Source organism: Leptidea sinapis, chromosome Z, assembly GCF_905404315.1.
Source record: "Leptidea sinapis chromosome Z, ilLepSina1.1, whole genome shotgun sequence".
Classification (NCBI taxonomy): Eukaryota; Metazoa; Arthropoda; class Insecta; order Lepidoptera; family Pieridae; genus Leptidea; species Leptidea sinapis.
In genome coordinates this window covers 23,683,836-23,704,025 of record NC_066312.1, presented here as the reverse complement: position 1 = coordinate 23,704,025, position 20,190 = coordinate 23,683,836, and the positions used below count along the sequence as shown (strand labels likewise).

Below are 20,190 nucleotides of genomic sequence, written 5' to 3'. Positions count from 1 at the left end.
TAATTCGTGTATACATACTTGATATGTTTTTTTTGTTGCTTTTAGATCTAAACTGAAATAAAATAATTTTGTTTATTATTTAATTACACTTTTCAGTTTCTCAGTTTGATATTCTTCCTAGTTCCTACATATTATGTAGTATAGCGTTATATTGTGTAGAATTTTATTTTTAAAACTATTTGATACTTTAAGAACAACACATTTTTGTTTTCTAAAATAATGTTAACAACAACATCTACGGAAATCAAATGCAGTACTTTGAAATGCAATAAAGTAAGCTTGGTGAGACGTGAGTATGTCAGTAAATTGGCTTTAGCCGCGTATGTTGCCGAACTGAGTCTATTAGCCTAGCCTTCGATGGTGGAGCTCATTGTATCTAGAATACCATAGAAATATAATATATGCAATGTGTGTTTTACCGGCTCGTTAGCATAGGATGCCGGCTAGTTTGTTTTAACGGCACCTGTTTCTGCTGTGAAGCAGTAATATGTAAACATTACTGTGTTTTGGTCTGCAGGGCGCCGTAGCTAGTGAAATTACTGGGCAAATGAGACTTTACGTCTTATGTCTCAAAGTGACGAGCGCAATTGTAGTGTCGCTCAGAATTTTTGGGTTTTTCAAGAATCTTGAGCGGCACTGTTTTGTAAAGAGCAAGGCATATCAATTACCATCAGCTGAACTTCTAGCTCGTCTCGTCCATTATTTTATTATTTTCATTAAAAAAATATTGTAATCAGTAACGTAATATCAAAATAAAATAGGTAAATGTTTAAAATATATATATAGGATATTATTAGGAACTAGATAAACTATCATAATCTGTGTTCCGTTTGATTTCGAATCTAATATTGTTACATAATGTAGGAAAGTGATATTTATTAAGAGGATCTTGGATAAGATGACGTCAGAACTTACTATAGGTACTGTGCTGAAAGAATCTCGCTATATTATATACACACAATTTTGAATTTTGAACTTGATAAAATAACAAACAGACAAATATTTAAATATTAAAAAATATACATCAAATCTCAATGTGGCTGATATAAATAAAAAATGACTTAAAAAGTGGTACTGAAGCTTTCGTTGGAAGACAAACTTATTATTTCTAATTTTATTTCATAAAATCCACAGCACATTGCATAGCTTATTGGATAGATAATGTAACATTGCTTTACAAAAGTTTTCACCTACCGGGATTCGAACCCGTGCACTATTCAGAACCTCTAGCTCGGTGGGCATGGTCACTAACCACTGGGCTATACAGAATATACTTCTGTAAAAGGAAAACGCCTTTAATAACGCAAACAAGAAAATAACTCTTAAAGATGGAGAGTTTCTTTAATATTTATATAAATTTTACTGAGAATATTATAAAATTATAAAATTTTAATTATTCTTGTATATCTTTATCGTGTAGTAAGCCTTGTGCACATGACATCCTTTGTTACCTTAAGTGCTTTGCAATACTCCCGCATTGTTCATTAACGAGCTTCAAGTTTATAACAACACTAGCTTTTGCCCGTGAAAATGTCTACAAGGACTTCATAACATTTATTCAAATACATATTTTTTTTTCAAAACTACTTGACCCGACAGACTTTTTTCTGTACATAATAAACAAAATAATGTTTTTTATGAGTTTTTCAATAATATATCATATCATCAAGAATTACTTCGTATAATGTGCACCCTGCTGTCGTAATGAAATTGTTTCACAGCAGAACTGTCAAACCGTGCGTCAATAAATTCTCTAATTATGTATGGACACATCAAAGGAAAAACAAATTTGTTGTTTTTATTTAATTCCGAGCATTTTCATATTTATTCACCTTTTAAACCTTCTCTGGACTTCCACAAATAATTCAAGACCTAAATTAGCCAAATCGGTCCAGCCGTTCTCGAGTTTTAGCGAGACTAACGAACAGCAATTCATTTTTTTATATATAGATAGGATGTGACATCACTTATTAAAAGTCAAAAACTACCACCCATTCCAAAAAGAATGCCTCATTCCAAGAAGAATGGGCGTAACAAACTCAGCGGGCTTTTTTTGCATCAAAAAATATGTTTACAAAGTAATATTGTACAATTAAACTTATTATTCAATTGTCTGATTCGGTCGCTCTATTCCCCATCTGTGGAATCATTAAGAAAGTCATTTATGTTATAGTAACCTTTACCACACAAATGTTTTTTTAACAATTCTTTTGAATATCGTAATACTAATAATAATTTTGAACATTTTCTGGGATTTTGTTGAAAAAGCATATAGATCGCTCCACATAAGACTCACTAACTCGACTTAGCTGAGTAGTAGGCACAACAAGTTTATGTTTGTTCCTCATGTTAACATTATGATTGTCACAGTTTCTAGCAAATTCCTCAATGTGCTCATATAAGACTACAGTCACATAAGGATAAGATAAGTTTTATATGTGCTATATCTATCGTTTAAACTGTGTTTTAATGGCTGATGTTTATACTTTAAGAACATGATCCCAGAAAATTCTCAAAACAAATGTGATACTAAATTATAATAATTGTTTAAATACATTTATGTCGTAAAAAAATAACATAAATGTTCTTTTTATGACACCACATATTGGGAATGGAGCGACGGTCCACAAGCTATTTAAATCTAATTTTTTTCTTTTCTTTCAGTGAGAGGCTTTTTTTAAATGGATGATGGCTTTAGACGTTCAATGAGTGATTAAAAAACCCCATTTTATTCGTTATTCAATAATTAACATTCTGACATACCTTCCGTTACACCTAAAACTCTATTAAACCTCTGGTTCCCTTGGTAACAATTCAATTACTTACTTTAAATACAGTTGTACTTAAAAAGGTCTTGAAAAGTATGTTAATAAGTTTATAATTGTCTCTTCTTTCTGCCGAATTAACATTAATTAAGGCATCATTTATTTCAAGGTTATAATTTATAAAATGTTCAACCGCAATTCAAATCAAATTAACCGCTTTTGCTATAAGTTATCTTTATTTTGATATTAGATTTATATTTATTATTATAACAAGTGCAAATTACTTGTATTGGCCATATATAGTTCATGCTTCAAGATATTCAGAACAAACTTTTGTGCTTTAGGGCGCAACTACACGACAGCGAGCCACTTAGTGACATTCTACTGACCTCTTCTATATACCACTGGACTGGCAGCTGTCAAAGTGCTTTTGTGCCTGTTTGATATTCGCCATTTTGGTGCTGTTGGTCATGTAGCGAGAGTCTGCGGTACTAAAACCAGTAACAACCTCAGCAACCATGATAGGTGGTGGAAAATAATTTCCAAAAAAATGTGTACTTTGTAACGTTGGTTCTTGAAGTATAAATAACACGTAAAACGAACGAAATTAATTCAAAATGCAAAAATACTTCAGAGTATTATACGTTCCTTCGCAGCCATTTGTACCATACGTCAAAATTAGTCCGCTTGGACGCTAGCGAGTGGCGCCTACACACGATATTTTAAACAAAACTCGGCACTCGAATGCGTGTTTTTGCTGCAAACGCTAAGCATATATTAAGATAGTGAGATCTAAAGAGCGTACTTCGATTTTGCTCAGATTTTACTTACGTTAAGCTCAGCTAAGTGTAAGCTAAGAATCATCTTTGATTTCCTTTTTTTAGTCATTTGACACCTGAAATTATGCTGAGCAAAGCAGCCTTATGCAAAAGTCAAGTTTGTGTTGTACCACACTCAGTTAAATTACACCTAAGTAAAGTCAAAGTATAACTACGCTCTCTATATATCTCAGCCTTAGTGACTTGACTATAACTGGCCACAGCCCGTATTACAAACTATCACGGTGAGACGTCTTTTCATGTAGAGAGTTCTGTATATACATAGTACTATAACAGCTATGACCCACCAGAATAAGGTTTACATATTCAATACGCATTATCTTTCCTTATATGAAAGTAAAAAAATCAGTTTGAAGTAATTTTATTAAGCCTTCACAGAATATGTTCAACACAAATGCGCTATATTTTCAAAACATAAGTGTTATTGAGAAAAAATACTTCTCATTTATTAAAAGTATCAATGACGGTTATATTCATTGTAAATCCTCTACTATTTGACAAATAACATATTATTATGTTAGAACGTTCAATTTTTGAAAATTATCCTATAATTAATATTACATTATTATTTTTTTAAATAAAAATAAATATTCATACGCGTTACACTTATATACCGAGGTTGGTAATGGAACTATATATCGAGCCTGGGTTCCGGCGCTGATAACAATTCCGAACTGCCATGGCTGTGAGGTGTATTATATTATATCTTTATTAAGTTATTTGATACATTTGAGTTTTTGTAGTAGCTTTCTTAAAACACAGTTTTTTTTTATTAATATAAATACAAATAAATACAGATATATGATTCAAATTGAATTCTTTCAGGTTTACGCATCAGGATAGTGAACTTGTTTTTCAAGATACTGGCATGTCTTTTGTACATATTCCGAGTGTGCGCTGATGGAGACCCAATATCAGCTACATGGTAAACTATAACTTCAATTTCACAGCTTATATTATTTTTTTATAAGTTAATTAACATCTATTTTCTGGGATTATTAGCTATGGATGCAGGATCGGGAATAAAACCGAGTTTGAGTTCTCTGCGAACCTGACTGAGGAGGAATTTCAAGAACACCCGATTATCAACTGGGATGGAATCATCTGGGTGAACAGACCTCTATATCTGTGGATTATTCAAGTAACACTGGCCATGATTTCACTGGCGGAAGCGATACTTTTGGCGTATCTGGGATACAAAGTAAGTACAAACAAACTATATTTTCATGCCACACTATTCTTGTAGTATAATAGCGAAATAATAAAAATTTAGTATTCCGATCGTCCGAAAATTTCACTAAAATCGGTCTAGTCGTTTTGGAGTCAGTATTAGACAAATACATATTAAAAGGCATAAAAGGCATTTATTTTCTCAAAATTGATTCCTTTAGAATTCTTTTTGATAACATTTCTAATATTCTAGTACTACCGCTTCGGAAACAAATAGCGCTCTGATTTATTGATATAATATGCAAATAATTATATAAGTTCATGTTTATCTTAAGTTTATAAGTATACCTGTTGACAGCTAACTAAAATTATCATTGAATCTTTCTCTTTCATGACTCGTTAATCCAGAAAACAATTAATGTGACTAAATATTCACAATAACAATATAATGTACCTTTTTGTGTCCTAAAGTATTTTTACAGATACCGATTTATCTTTCTTAAGATATTAAATAAAAAGATTTCATTTGTTATATGTTTTGATGTGAAAAGGTTACAGAATCATAAAAAATATGTCACAACTTCAAATATTAATATTTTTATTCAAAATAGGATTTAAAATGACCTTACGTCCTAATACTACCCACTTACTTTCGAAGTATTTTACGAAAACGCCACAAATTATTATATTATCCCCACCATCTGTATGTATGTTGTAGTTGTAGTGCGGTTTTCAAGAAGCTTTCTTCCACGTACTACAAAGCTATGGAATGAGCTTCCTTGTGTAGTGTTTCGGGACGATACGACATGGGTACCTTCACAATAGCGCGTACACCTTCCTTAAGCCTGCAACGCTCTTGTGATTCCTCTAGTGTTGCAAAAGAATGTGGGCGGTGGTGATCACTTAACACCAGGTACGCCCGTTTGTCCTTCTTTTCCATAAAAATAATCTACAAACTACTGAAGCCATTTAATAAGTTGATTTTTACAAAAGTGTATAATATTATACTTGTATTATTAATTATAGGGAAACATCTGGCAGCAAGTCCTCTCGTTTCACTTTATTTTGGAAATGGTCAATACTGTCCCATTTGCGCTTACTGTGAGTATATGAATGTTAATTTCTTAAAAGAACGTTATAGAGATACTTTAAATTGAAACTATCTATTGAGTTATCAAGTGTAGTTTATCCTGATATTATTAATTGTTCAACAGATCCCTTTTCCACCTCTTCGGCATTTGTTTATACCGGTGTTCCTCAACTGCTGGCTCGCCAAGAGATCTCTTGAGAACATGTTTGTGAGTACCTCTTGCTAGTACTATCTATTATGAAAATAAGGGACGAGTCCGCAGTCCCGCTCAATATTCTTGAAAGAGACAAAAATTCTGAGCGGCACTATAATTGCACTCGTCACCTTGAGACACAAGATGTTAAGTCTAATTTGCCCAGTAACTTCACTTGCTACGAGGCCCTTCAGAACGAATCACAATAATGCTTACACATTACTTCTTTACGGCAGAAATAGGCGCCGTTGTGGTACCCATAATCTAACCGGCATCCTGTGTAAAGTGGTGAAATATTGTGATCTATAATAAACATAGATTTATGTACATAATACAGTTTACTTAAATACCTATGTTTAAATGATTGTATGTTGATCTAAATTAGTCACACTACTATAACATATTCATATTTTGTTTTTAACAACTCTACTAAAAGTGGAGAAGCCGCTTATAATTATAGCTTACTTTAATTTGTCCATAATAAGTGCAGTTGGACTTAGCAGTCGTAAATCTAGTTAAATTACTTCGTTTAATTGACCAAAATTCATATCTTTTATTTAGCTTAACTACGCCTTTTTCTACCATGTGCATGACGTAATGTGCAAACATTTTGATGTTTTGGCGAAAAAATTCAGCTAATGAGACTTCAATCTTAATATGTCTCAGTGACAAGCGCAATTACGACTCCACTAAAAATTTTGGGATCAATCTCAACGCATTTCTCGTCTCGCCAATTTCTCTATTAAAAAACTGTTAATTTTATATCATAAACGGACACTTCAATTTTAATTATCATATCTAATATATAATCATTGTGTGATACTTTAGAGTATGTAAAGAAAATAATACATTTGATTTTCCATTAAAGCTACATTAATAAGTACATACAACACAAAACTATTATGTTATTCGAAGTGCTGTCATGCGATTGATAGCTAGTTATTTTGCTAACTGTATTTTTGTTCGTGGAACTACAAGTCGTAATTTTAGAATGTATCGATCCAACTTCTATATTTGTTGACAGAATGATTTGCACCGAGCGATGCAGAAGTCGCAATCCGCACTTTCACAGCAGCTGATGATCTTATGCGTAACACTTCTCTGTTTAGTCTTCACCAGGTAACAAAAGAAAATATTCCATTTTTTTTATCTATTAAATGGGAGGGCAAAACATGGTTGCTACATGGTAGTCCCGTATACTCTCTTTCAACACAAGAGAAATAACAGGAGCGAAGCTGAATATTGAAAGACTTAGACGAACGCAGATTTAAAGATAAGCGGTACAATAACCTCATTCTAATACGAGTGACGCGAGCTTGAACGTTCTGGAAGGGTTTTCCATTACCGGTAGCGGATCGGTAATGGAAAATTCGGGATGATCCTGTTACCGGAAACTCTGCTTCATGTATTTAAAATTTAAGTTATTATATTTTTATAAATGCTTATAATATGGTCGCTAAATACCTTTCTTTATTTACGTTTTGTGTGGATTTTTGCGTCTACTGTACTCAATAACTCCTGTTTTAGTTATTAATTTTCAATTACTTTTTTTGACTTACTCGAGAAAAACATTGAGTGTGTGTATTTTTGCATCACTTTACATAATATATTGTAAATTAAATAATTTGTAAAACGATGAAGCTGTAAATACTCATTCAAAAGGGTGGCATTGAGTTTCACACAACTTCTTCTCCTTCCTTAAAGCTCAACTTTTTCAGATGTGGTGGTAAAAGTTAAAGAAAAGAAAACTTTTGACATCACAAGTGTCATTTCATTTACCTATAAGAATAAAGTGAATTTGATCTCAGAACTCTTCTAGGGTAATATTTATTCACCTGAGGAGGCTGAGCACCACTCGACAGGATACTAACCTATTTTCCTAGAATATATCACGAAAACCAGTTGCCGAAAATGAATATAAACCCCATTATCCGTGCTCAGCATTGACAGTAAAATCTAAGTCGTAACACATGACAAAATGTTCTAAGCCGTAGCGTAGCGCTTTTGAACCCAATCACATAGCTAACGCGCTCTTTACCCTTTTGATTCTTAAGAGTTTCTTTATGATTTTAAAGTGTAATCGTCACTTCTAGGATTAATTACGCAAATTAAACTGAGAACAAACTTATATTAACAATGCGGGTCTTGAACCCGCGACCTCTCACGCTCTACCCACAGAACAGTTCAGTTTTATTTGTCTTACACTTAAGATTGTACGTCACCTCTTCATGTACATGTATAATGCTAGGCATCGAAGATGCCCCAAAGATTTCCACGATGATCGGTCCTGCGCTGCCTCATCCAATGTATTCCGGCAATCTCGACCAGATCGTTGGTGCGTTTATAGAATTTTTTGTAACTATTTATCTAAAACGCTGTTAATAATGATAATCCGTCAATCAATCTTGAAAATTCATTGCTATGCGTCAATATTTATTTAGAAAGCCATATTCTATGGCTTTCTAAATAAATAAAATATACAAAGACTTGCATCTATGTAGTGTTTTCACAAATACCAAGCTAAAAATGCCTAAAAATAACAATATGTCATCCCATAAAAGATTAGAAAAAATACATTCCGTAGCTCGGCTATTGAAATGTCAAAAAAAGGAAATTGAAAAAAATACAAAGCTTGGCTCGCCAATTTAGGATTGCTATTAAACGTGTAAGCTAAATTGTAGCCAAAAAAACTAGTAGGTATCCCACTTCATTTCACATTTGAATATCGTGTTGTTAATAATAATAATAATCATAAGACTGTGGTGGTTTTTTTAACCGACCTAAATAAGAAGGAGGTTCTCAATTGAACGGTATGTTTTTATGAAAATAAGGGACAAGACGAGCAGGACGTTGAGTTGATGGTTATTGATACGCCTTGCCAATTACAATGCAGTACCGCTCAGGATTATTGAAAAACCCAAAAAGTCTGAGCGGCACTACAGTTGTTCTCGTCAACTTGAGACATATGATGTTAAGTCTGTGCCTGCCCAGTGATTTCACTAGCTACGGCGCCATTCAGTTTCACGACAGAAATAGGCACCGTTGTGGTACCCATAATCTAGCCGGCATCCTGTGCAAAGGAGCCTACCATTGGTGAAGAGACTTTTTTATCACTACACTCGGTAAACTGAAATTGTATTTTCTATTTGCATCATTTCCACTAAGAAGTACTTATAATACATTTTAATAAAATTAATTTGATTGAATCGCAATTATAAAACATGCTCCGTCTCTTGTTAATGGATTTACAAAAGGAAATTAGATTAGCCTGTACCGTAGCTACATTTAAAGTATAAAAGGGTAATTTAAAACATCTTTTTCTCATACATTTTAAATGTAAATTGAAAAGAAAATCTTGTAAAGCTGAGAGAATGAAAAAGTAATGAGTTATATCTATTTGCATTCTGAGTTTTGTGTATCAATATTTAATGTTGCGTCTTTAAATAATATTACATAACGTGACGTCAAAATACTGTGTTATAGCATAACTTCAGCTGCTAACTTGTAATTAACATGCAGAACAGTTTGTCATTGTTGTTTAAATGAGGTATGTAATTACCTACATATCTACAATTTGATAACTCACTGTTATGTATGTTCTATACATACATACTGAAACACATGCGGGTTCCCATTGCAATTTTGTATTGAGTATGTAGATATTAATATAAATAAAATTCAAATTACTTTTACGTCCGTACGTCTCATCTGACGTCAATCCACAAAACTGTTTTTATATATACAATTGAATATCTTTTAACGCTTAGAGAGCGTTCACACTACGTCCGATCAGAGTCCGATCTGTATCCGTTAAGACACGGTTTGAAGTAGTCGTAGAACAATTTCTACGGTTGAAGGAAATAAAATAGAAATAGTTCTACGACTACTTCGGACCGTGTTTTCACGGGTACGAACGGAGACCGGATAGAATATAAAAAAATCGCTATCGTTAATTTGCTCCTAAGAATTAAAGAGTTTCGTTAATTTGTCTTGGATCCCATGCTTAGAACCTCACCAAACTCTATAAACTAACCTTGTATGTAAGAAACCGAAGCGCTGGCGGCTATCTAGGTCAACGGATCAGCCTAGCTATCCAACGCGGAAATGCTGCCAGTATTTTAGGTACGCTCCCACGTAATGATAACGTTTTAATTTTATGTAGTCATAGTATTTTAAATATAGTTTATATACTCAATTCTAAGTAAAATATAATTGTATACAAAACGCCAATGAAATAACTTTGTATGTAAGTATGTATATCCTTTCCAATAAAAAAGAATAATCAACGTCGGTTTGCGTAATATTCAGTTAAACGCCCATTTTACAAATTTAAGACTTTTATGGTGTTCTCATAGATGCCATTGTCAGACTAGACCAAATTACAATGGACCACACGAGAATCACCAGCTTTCAAAACAAAAAAAGAATCGCCTGACTCAGTTCGCCCAGTTGAAAGTTCTGAGAAAACAAATATAAATAAAAATACCGTCGAATTGAGAACCTCCTCCTTGCTTGAAGCCGGTTAATAAATGGATGACCATTCACCATCTCGTACAACCATATATTCCAAAAAAATACGACGAAAGGAAGCGGTGTGTAAAATAGTGTTCAATTATTTGTACCACAGTGTTGAAACGTATAAACTGTAAACCTCCAAAGTTTTGATTTGAAAGAGCAACATCTCAAGTAAATTTTCTAATATTCAATTTACTGTAAAACTATAAAGTAGATCCTGCAGAAGAATCCACGGGTGAATATTTGATCAAACATAACAAGAGTTAAGAACTATGTGGGTTCCTGTTAGTAGGTTAGCGGTAAAACCAGGGTTAAGAGTGTTGTAGGCATCGACAGCATCGTCCGCATCGCACATTGTCTATAAATATTGGTATACTTAATTATAATACAATACCAACAGTGCGCGAAATTGCTTAAAATGTGTGTTTGTTTGTTCAAAGTGTTTGTGGGATTCAGCATTTCCAACGGGCAGGCCACCGCCACCTCAACCTATTCCAGGCCACATACTTCGTGGTGGTCACATTTTCCACGGTGGGCTACGGAGACTTTGTACCTGATATATGGCCCTCACAACTTTATATGGTCATTATGATCGGAGTCGCGCTCATAGTTCTGCCAACGCAGGTACATTTCTTCAATATAATAAAATAAAAAGCTACTAGACTAATTTAGTATTTTATTTTATTTATTTGGTTCACCAACAGATTCTACACTATTACTAGCCTGTAAAAATAATAAAATAAGCATTAATTATGATGTAAATCAAATTACACGCAAACCGACATGCATTTTTGAGTTGCACAAGTGCGGGGTTGCATGTTTACAATAAAAATAATATATTACATTGTACTAATGTTATTTAGAAGTGAATAAGTGAGAAAAATAAAAATTGGAAATTTAATTATAAAAAAAAAATCAAAACTAAGCATCACTTGTGTGGCTTATCATAAAATAATTATCACACAACACTCTTGGTTGCCAATTTGAATTCTTCGCTTGTTGTACTTATCATCAAATACGACTTATTTTAATATAATTTTAAATTCAATTAATGAAGTTCAAAGTTACCATAAGAAACCAAGCAACTTGAGAACTCTTTTTTTGAAGACGTTTTGAATTCACGTCCACGAATTACAAGGTAATTTATTTATTTCAAAATAAATACAGATTTTCAAACATTCATAAGTGGGTATTCGCCTTAAGTAGGTTCCCAGCTATTATTTTTATTTATTTTTTGGCAGTGAATGTGTTATACATGTAAACAACATTCTAGAACTAAAAAAAAAATATAAAATAAAATAAATCTGACTTATTTGATTTACGTTGCGGTAATATTTTATATATGGACTAAAAAAACTCATGGTGATTTATAAGTTATTTTCCTTGTTTTAGGATTTATTTTATTTTGAATTTGTAAGTTCTATGCGACTCGAACACATATCTACATCATTAAATGTATACTGGTATACTGGTCAGGGCTGGTATGTGAAAGTCTATTAAGTATAAGAATTCTGAGTAGACTGGAGACAACATTAAAATATGCTGAAGGCGAGTCTACACGAGAATTATATTTACTTTTTAATTTCCCTTACGCGCCGTAAGTTGTATAACTTCAAAAACAATGACATGATCTCTGTGTACCAGTTCGAGCAATTGGCGTTCACTTGGATGGAACGACAGAAACTCGGTGGTTCATATTCATCACACCGCGCACAGTCAGAGAAACACGTCGTCGTCTGTTCTACGACTCTCCACGCCGACACCATCATGGACTTCCTGAACGAATTCTACGCCCATCCATTGCTGCAGGACTATTACGTGGTGCTGCTCTCGCCAATGGAACTGGATACAACGATGCGAATGATACTACAGGTAAGATGTCACTATTTTTTTATTGAAGAGGCTGACGAACAAGAATACGGGTCAGCTGATGTTAAATGATCACACTTTCTGTCAACACCAGAGGAATTACCCAAGCATACCCATGTATTAAATTTCTGGAAACACCACACAATTAAGGTCATTCCACAGCTTTGTTGCACATGGGAGAAAGTTCCTTGAAAACCGCACTGGGGAGGAACGCCACACATCCAAATGGTGGGGACGATAAATTAATTTAACTATTATAGTTCCTGTAGAGGTATTATCGCTACATTCAATATTTAATAATTAAGATTATTTTAAATCAGGCGTATTCCCTATACGGCAGTCTTAAATTCCTTTTTAACTGGCTATAAAATGCAATCTAAAAATAAAAAACCTGTATAATCGATAACTGTCCGTAGCTCGGTTATTGACTCTATAAAAGCGGAAAATAGATGAACTCTTTAATTCGGTTCGCCAATTAACGATTGCGATAGACATCGGCAGTTTTCAGTAGGTATATTCAGAAATATAACTTTTAGTTTTATGTCAAACCTGCAACTAAAATACTTGTTTTGTCCGAAACAATTTAAAATATTATTTTATAGTTTTAAAATAAACTAGAGTATTGTTTGGTACATGTTTTTTCATTGTCAGATGTATGCAATGACGTTCTATATATTATGTATATCTATTCAAATGTCGTAGGTATATTGACAATGCCGTGATAATATAACTCAAAGGTAGATTGTCAATCGAGTATTTTTTTACAATTTAACCGCCTGGTTTTATTGACATTTTAATGTCACGGGTAAACTATAGTGATATTATGATAAATCTAGGTAAATGCTAGCGAAAAATGAAGTTAGCAGTGTGAGACGTCGTGCGTGAATTGTTAAATTTTATTTTCATACGCAATTTGCAAAAACGTTATAGTACACATTGGAGCGTGTATAGAGTTTTCCATCTGAAATTATTGTTGAAATAGTAGTGAACGAGGGCCGATTCGGTTCCGGCGCTCGCCGACCGCTGCCGCGGCATGCTACGCTCGGCTTATGCGTTGTGGTCAACAGTCTAAATTTGTTTTTGAGACCTACTAGTGAACAAAGGCCAATTCGCTCAGATAACAATTAGATGATTACAATAAGACATAACTAAAAAATAAGCACCATACAATAAGAACATGAAACAGACCAATCAGAGACGGCCCCATAAACTAACGACCAGAAAAATTGTTATAATATTATTTTTTAGCCTTACAGTATCACTAAAGTGTACCCGTGACATTACAATGTCACTAAAACCGGGCTGTTAAATTGTAAGAAATGAATTCAAATGACAATGTACCGGTAAATTATAATATCACAGTTAAATTGTCATGTGTGGGTAGTCTGCATTATATTCTATTTCTGTTATAATATTTTGATCTTTAACACAATGTTTTCGTACACCGATCAACGAGTACTAGTGTTTGTAATCGCTGGAAACATTGCTGAACTATTTCTACGATTTGTTATTTGATATAATATGATATTATAATATCTTTATAACTGCACAGAAAACTTATTCAAAACTAGAGCTGCTCAAAGTGTCGGGGACCGATAACTTTTGTGAACCGCTCGATCGCATAGATCTTACATGTAGATGTTCCTTAATTTTTGCTTGTGTCACATTTTTGCCGTCGAATTTAAGACGCCAACACTTCTATATTATAACACTCGCCATTTTTAATGTGCGGCGTTTCTCCTCAGGGCGTTTTACAAAGAATGTTGTTACACAACTAAAGTATGGAATAAGCATATTTATTTATATGCAAATTTTCTAAAAGCTTGCCCTACCCCATTTAAGTTTAATTTTATAGAATATATTTAGACACAATATATAAGAAGAAGAAAAAATGTTCCAAATTGGTTTATTAGTTTAAAGTTGGCATTATAAACTAAAATGCAGATATAGACATAATCATACCTCTTACAAATATTAGTGTATAAGTAGTAGTAGTACAGATAAGCCTTAATTTTTCATTAACCAGTATTAGTAGAGAGGATTCCTATCAATAGATACACAAAAATAAAATCAACTCAAAATAATATTACAATATAATTATTTCGTTCAGGTACCTATTTGGGCCCAGCGTGTTATCTACATCCAGGGTTCTTGCCTCAAAGACACAGACCTGATCAGAGCTCGCATGAACGAAGCTGAGGCTTGCTTCATCTTGGCAGCCAGAAACTATGCTGATAAGACTGCAGCTGATGAACATACCATACTAAGGTACGAAATTTAAACTGCCACATAAAATAATGTTTGAATTTTTGTTTGTTTTCCAACTTGTCTGTTTGGTCGTGCCCGCTGATCTCATACACCGCAACTAGTCATAATCAACCGGTGCCATTTGGAACTAGATCTTTAATATACACCAAAATCGGAGGTGCCGTTTGGCACACTACGCCCTAGCCAAGTTCTGACTCTCATTTTGTTTATAAGATAGTTTATTTTGCATCGTCTTATAGCTTGTTTTGATAGTTTTCTTATATTTTCTCTCATATCATCTTAATTATAAGCAATCTATTAATGTACGTAAAATAGACGCTACGCGCGCGGCAAAATGGCGCCGATCGTGGACGATCGAATTGAAAACTAAAAAGTTATTTCAATTCAAATAATGCGCCCAAAAGTCGCACCTGCTAGTTTGCTTATAATTTAATTATAAAATGAATTAGTTTGCAGGCTGCAAGGTACTGCAGTACTATTGGCTGTGAAAGCATCTGGGTCCCCTTTATTCCTTTAGTGTTGCTCGGATGAATAGATGGCCGTGATCAATTACCTGTGAGTGACGTAAAGAACTACACAACGCAGAGATTGAGGCGTTGAGAATGTAATAGATCCTTGACAAATTAAGTACCTACCTGCCTAGCTCTTTGTTACTCATACAATAAATGGTTATTCTTAGTGCTAATCTTACTGTTACTAAATTATCTGTAAGACCTGAGTACCTTAAGCTTGAAGATGTTTCATTCTTCACTCTTTCTTGTCATGAGTGTTCGTGATAGAAGGTACACTTGTCGACAATTTCCCAATAAGTTACGAAAAAATTTGGCAGTTATAGAGACTGTTGATAAAAGGAAAAACATTGAACTTGTACCTAGTATTAAAATTTGCATGTTTAAAAAAAATAAATTATTAATTTCAATTTATCTTCAATAATATATTAATCAAACAATACCACTATTTCAACAATTTTACCTAAATCCTTTCAATCTCACTTATAAGATGCAGCAATAATGTTGAACAATACGTGAGCTGTATAGCTACAGATATACTGCTACAAGCATTTCGGGAACGCGAACTCACGAGATTTCACCCATCCAAAACGTATTCCATACGTGCGTATCCAAACGTAACATATATATATTATATAATGTTTAATTATTTATTTATCGCGTGCGTACCAACCAATGCAAACCAAAGAAGGTTTCACTTCAAAAATCGCGTCTCTAGACTCAATAAAATATTATATAATATAACATATTATTAGGAGTCAACAAAATCGAATGAGTCAACTTAATCAATAGCTCTTCCACCACACATGGTATTTTCATAAATACAACCTTATTGCTGTCGGTTAAGATTTATTGTCGAGTAGTTCGTAATGCTGACTGAGACCTCGCAAATTTTATTAATAAGTATGTAACGAGATTTTTCGTTTTTTGAATATTGGGGAAACGACTGGATATTTATTTTAAATCGTTTAGTAACGATTTTGAAGTAGCATAAAATAGAAACTGACATGTTGACCTTTGACTTTGACTTATTGTCTTTGACCGTTGACTGAAACTTTACCGGCAGTTTACTTGCAGTTCTTAAAAGCTTACAAACATTTTATCGTGTTTGTGATGCGTTGGATGTGGTTTAAACATACTTAACAAATATGTATAGGGTTACACGTGTGTTTGTGTTCCTATTTCTTTTAACGTATAGTAGGCAAGATTTTAATGTATAATATATTTATTTGATCGGAAGGTCTAAAATTAACTTCAGGAAACCCTACAACGCGTAAATTAGGATTTGTGTGTTGCGCTTTTTTATTTAAAATTGGTAATATGCAGACACATCCTCAATACCTATGCTCTCTCCCAAAAAATTGTTTAAGGTATTGGTAAAACAAATTTTATAATCAGATGCATACTACAAACGAAAAAACGTAAAAGCTGTATCTCTTTAAAAAAATATTCACCGTCTATTGATTCTCCTATTGCAGTAGTTAATTAGATCGGATTAATGTTAGCTATTAGGTTAAACATACGCGTTCACTGGTTGTTAATTGATAAATTCCCTACACTTAAAATCGTACACACCTAATTTTAGTATGCAACATAATTTGGTCCAAATCTACTGATCGTTCCTTAGATACTTCGAAGTAAGAAATCGTTTAATAATAGTAAGATGTACGATTTATTGTAATTAATATTATATTATTTATTTCAGATCTTGGGCAGTGAAAGACTTTGCGCCGGATGTCCCGCAGTATGTACAAATATTTAGACCGGAAAATAAATTGCACGTGAAATTTGCCGAATTCGTAGTCTGCGAAGACGAGTTCAAATACGCATTACTTGCGAATAACTGCACATGTCCCGGAGCTTCAACACTTGTCACATTGCTCCTTCATACAAGTCGAGGACAGTGAGTATTCTGTTATTTATTTTTAAATGCAACGATTTATGTATAATCACGACATTGTTCCAGAGGGATAGTCAGGGATAACTAATAATAGTCCCGTCATATTTTGGATTCAAATTGGCAAAACGGCATTCCGAATTCATGTCGAGTGTATTCTTGTAGGTTTGATCACTATTTTCGAGATTTTTCTGCAACTAGACATCTATATGCGTGAAGATTTTAGTAAAAATATGGATATAATTAAAACAAAAGATGTATCTCAATGAACGCAAGAGCAATTTATTATTGTTCTTGACTGAGTTCTGTCGATCTTGAAATCTTGTCAGACTTGATTTGCGTCAGTGCATATTTGACCGTTTTACGAAGCCGTATTGTAGTAGCAACAAGCAAGCAACAAAAACATGCAAAACATTGTTGTTTCAACAAATAATGGCAACAATACTCCATAACAGGGAATTAACTTCAACGATTTAATTAATGACTTAATTTATTTCGATGAAATTATATCGATATGCATGCACTTGTTGAGTAGCAAGATATTTTTATTATTTACATTAATTATTCTAAAAAATCTTATAACTATATTTACAATACTATATAGGACTCCATAAAATTAAAACTATGATAACGTGGAAGCGTATTAAGAATACTGGCAGCATTTCCGCGTTGGATAGCTAGGCTGATTTGTTGGCCGAGATAGCTGCCAGCGCTTGAGTTTCCAGTAGCCTTATTGAGGCGCGAAGATAGTATTTTGAAAATTCTCCGCGCCTCTGGGCCCCCTGGGCCAAGTGTCTCGACACCAAACGGCACAAAAATGTATGACTCACTGAGACCAACATATTTGCGACGCTTGCCGACTTCGGTAGTCTAAGCACCAGCCCCAGCACCAACTGACGTAGCTTGGACATGAGAAGGAGCCAGAGTGTCGATGCAAGTCGCGACCCACACCAGCGCTCTTCTCCGTGCCCTTACTTACTTTATTACTTAATTTATTATAATTTAAGTACTTTCAACGTTTGTAGAACAAGAATGTAATAATAATTCATATTTCTTCTTTGTTTCTTAATAACTAACACATCGATATTGTACAAGAACCTATGGACCACAATGTCATACAAAGTTACCCTTATACCTGTTTCAAAACATATTCGTAATAATTAAGGACCCACTTACACAACATAAAAGATTATTTAATTCTTTCGAGTTATGTAGCAAAATAAACTGAAACGATAGTGGTAGAACTTTTTATGTATATGTCGCAGGGTTATGATAATAACAGAGATTTGGTCAATTCCCTTAGTGATTTGATCAAGTCACGGAATATTATCCTTAACCCTTCCCAACTCTGGCATTTGGTCAAATCACTAGATTTGTTTCGAGAAATAATGAAACCGCGTTGTTATTTTAACATCCGCCATGATATTACCAAATAACTGTTGTATCATATCCGTGCGACATAGTATATAGTCTCGACATTAAATCTGCCCTTTCACGCACCTTGAAAGCAGTTTTGTTTTTGTGATACTTCTGATGTCGAAAAAGAGCATAGATGGCTCGTTTGAAAAAGAATTAAGACATACTGATGCTTATTACAGAGAGGGCCAACAATCACCAGAAGAATGGCACCGTCTCTATGGAAAATGTTCCGGCAACGAAATTTACCACATCGTCCTGGGTGACAGTCGATTCTTTGGTGAATATGAGGGGAAGAGCTTTACGTATGCTAGTTTTCATTCACATAGAAAGTAAGTCATATTTTTTGTATTAAATTTGTAATGAAATTATTAAATTCTACAGTTTTAAAAAAGTTCTATTACAAATATGTGTCTTTCTGTTGTCAACAATCTTTAGACATGGCTCATATGTAAACAAGTCGAATATTGTCTATGATAGGTCTAACGGAAGATTTATTTATATTATGATGTCAGATAGATGACAGCTGCTGAAAATTGCATTCCTTTGATTGTTCCACTTCAGTTTTTGTTGTGTTTAGCGATGTTTTAGTGAAACACAAGCTTAACACTGTTTTAAACGTCGTCGTGTAAGCCATGTTTAAAAGATTTATTTGTAATAACCGCTAATGTCTTAACCGTCATACTTAAAGTTATACTGACAAGCTAAGTGTTCTTATAGTACTTCGCCCATTGAATAGCGGATTCCGGATTCGATCAATCTAGTTCATAAAAAAACTTTATGGAAGACGACTAGCAATCCGGATGTCGTGCCTGTTGCATGTGTCCAGGAACTGTTTTCCACTTTCAATGTGGACTTACTTGAGTGTCCAGGTCGATACGACATTGGTTACTTCAATAACAGCGGCAGCCCTTACCCAAAGCATTCATGTCTCTAGTGATTCTATTCTCATTAGTCGTTAAGTAGTAACCGTATGTCTTGGAATCATTTTTTATTCATCCTAATTACACGCGTTTATAGCTCCAGTACAATAGATGAAACAGAGTAGATACAACTTCTTTTAAAACACAAATAAAATTAGGTATTGTAAAATAACTCGTAAATACAGCTCAATAAATATTTTAGTGAATTTATATAACTTCAAATGATTTATATAATAGTTTGTTCATTTAATTTGAGCAAACATTACGAAGATGAAAATGGCGCTGCAAGCAAGTTTCGAAATACAATTAAGAAAGAGTTATTGCATAAAATAATAAAGTTTGATACATAATAACGATATTAATTCTAATACAAATTAATTTGAACATTTACACATTCAATTAAGTATTTTAATAATAAATGAAACATCAAACATCTTCAAACAATTCAAACAGTCAAAACAGTGTCCATTAAATTAGTTAGATCTTAATAAATAACAGTTTTATGTTTACAAATAGCTATTTGTATTTAAATCTTATATATTTCAGATATATCTATAATAATATATTCATTTTAACGATAAACTAAAACATAAATATCAATAGTTGCAAACAATTGACGGTAGGTGGCGATTTGCGCCCATATATATTATATAACCATTTTTCACTGATCTCTTTAAATGAAATAGAAACCGTCCATTTTGGAAAAAATGGTAAGAATAGCAAGACGTTCATCTGG

The 20,190-nt window shown here is 33.4% G+C and overlaps 1 protein-coding gene across 1 annotated transcript in view; it reads left to right on the top strand.

Annotated features, from left to right (window-relative positions):
* LOC126979001 (potassium channel subfamily T member 2) overlaps positions 1-20,190 on the top strand; it is a 105,816-nt gene that overhangs the window by 66,497 nt on the left and 19,129 nt on the right. Inside the window, exons 3-12 of the mRNA XM_050828142.1 lie at positions 4,430-4,529; positions 4,607-4,805; positions 5,801-5,875; positions 5,989-6,072; positions 7,082-7,176; positions 11,013-11,196; positions 12,217-12,444; positions 14,552-14,709; positions 16,924-17,121; positions 18,714-18,863. Coding sequence (XP_050684099.1) covers positions 4,430-4,529; positions 4,607-4,805; positions 5,801-5,875; positions 5,989-6,072; positions 7,082-7,176; positions 11,013-11,196; positions 12,217-12,444; positions 14,552-14,709; positions 16,924-17,121; positions 18,714-18,863 — 1,471 coding nt within the window. The remainder of the gene's footprint in view (positions 1-4,429; positions 4,530-4,606; positions 4,806-5,800; positions 5,876-5,988; positions 6,073-7,081; positions 7,177-11,012; positions 11,197-12,216; positions 12,445-14,551; positions 14,710-16,923; positions 17,122-18,713; positions 18,864-20,190) is intronic.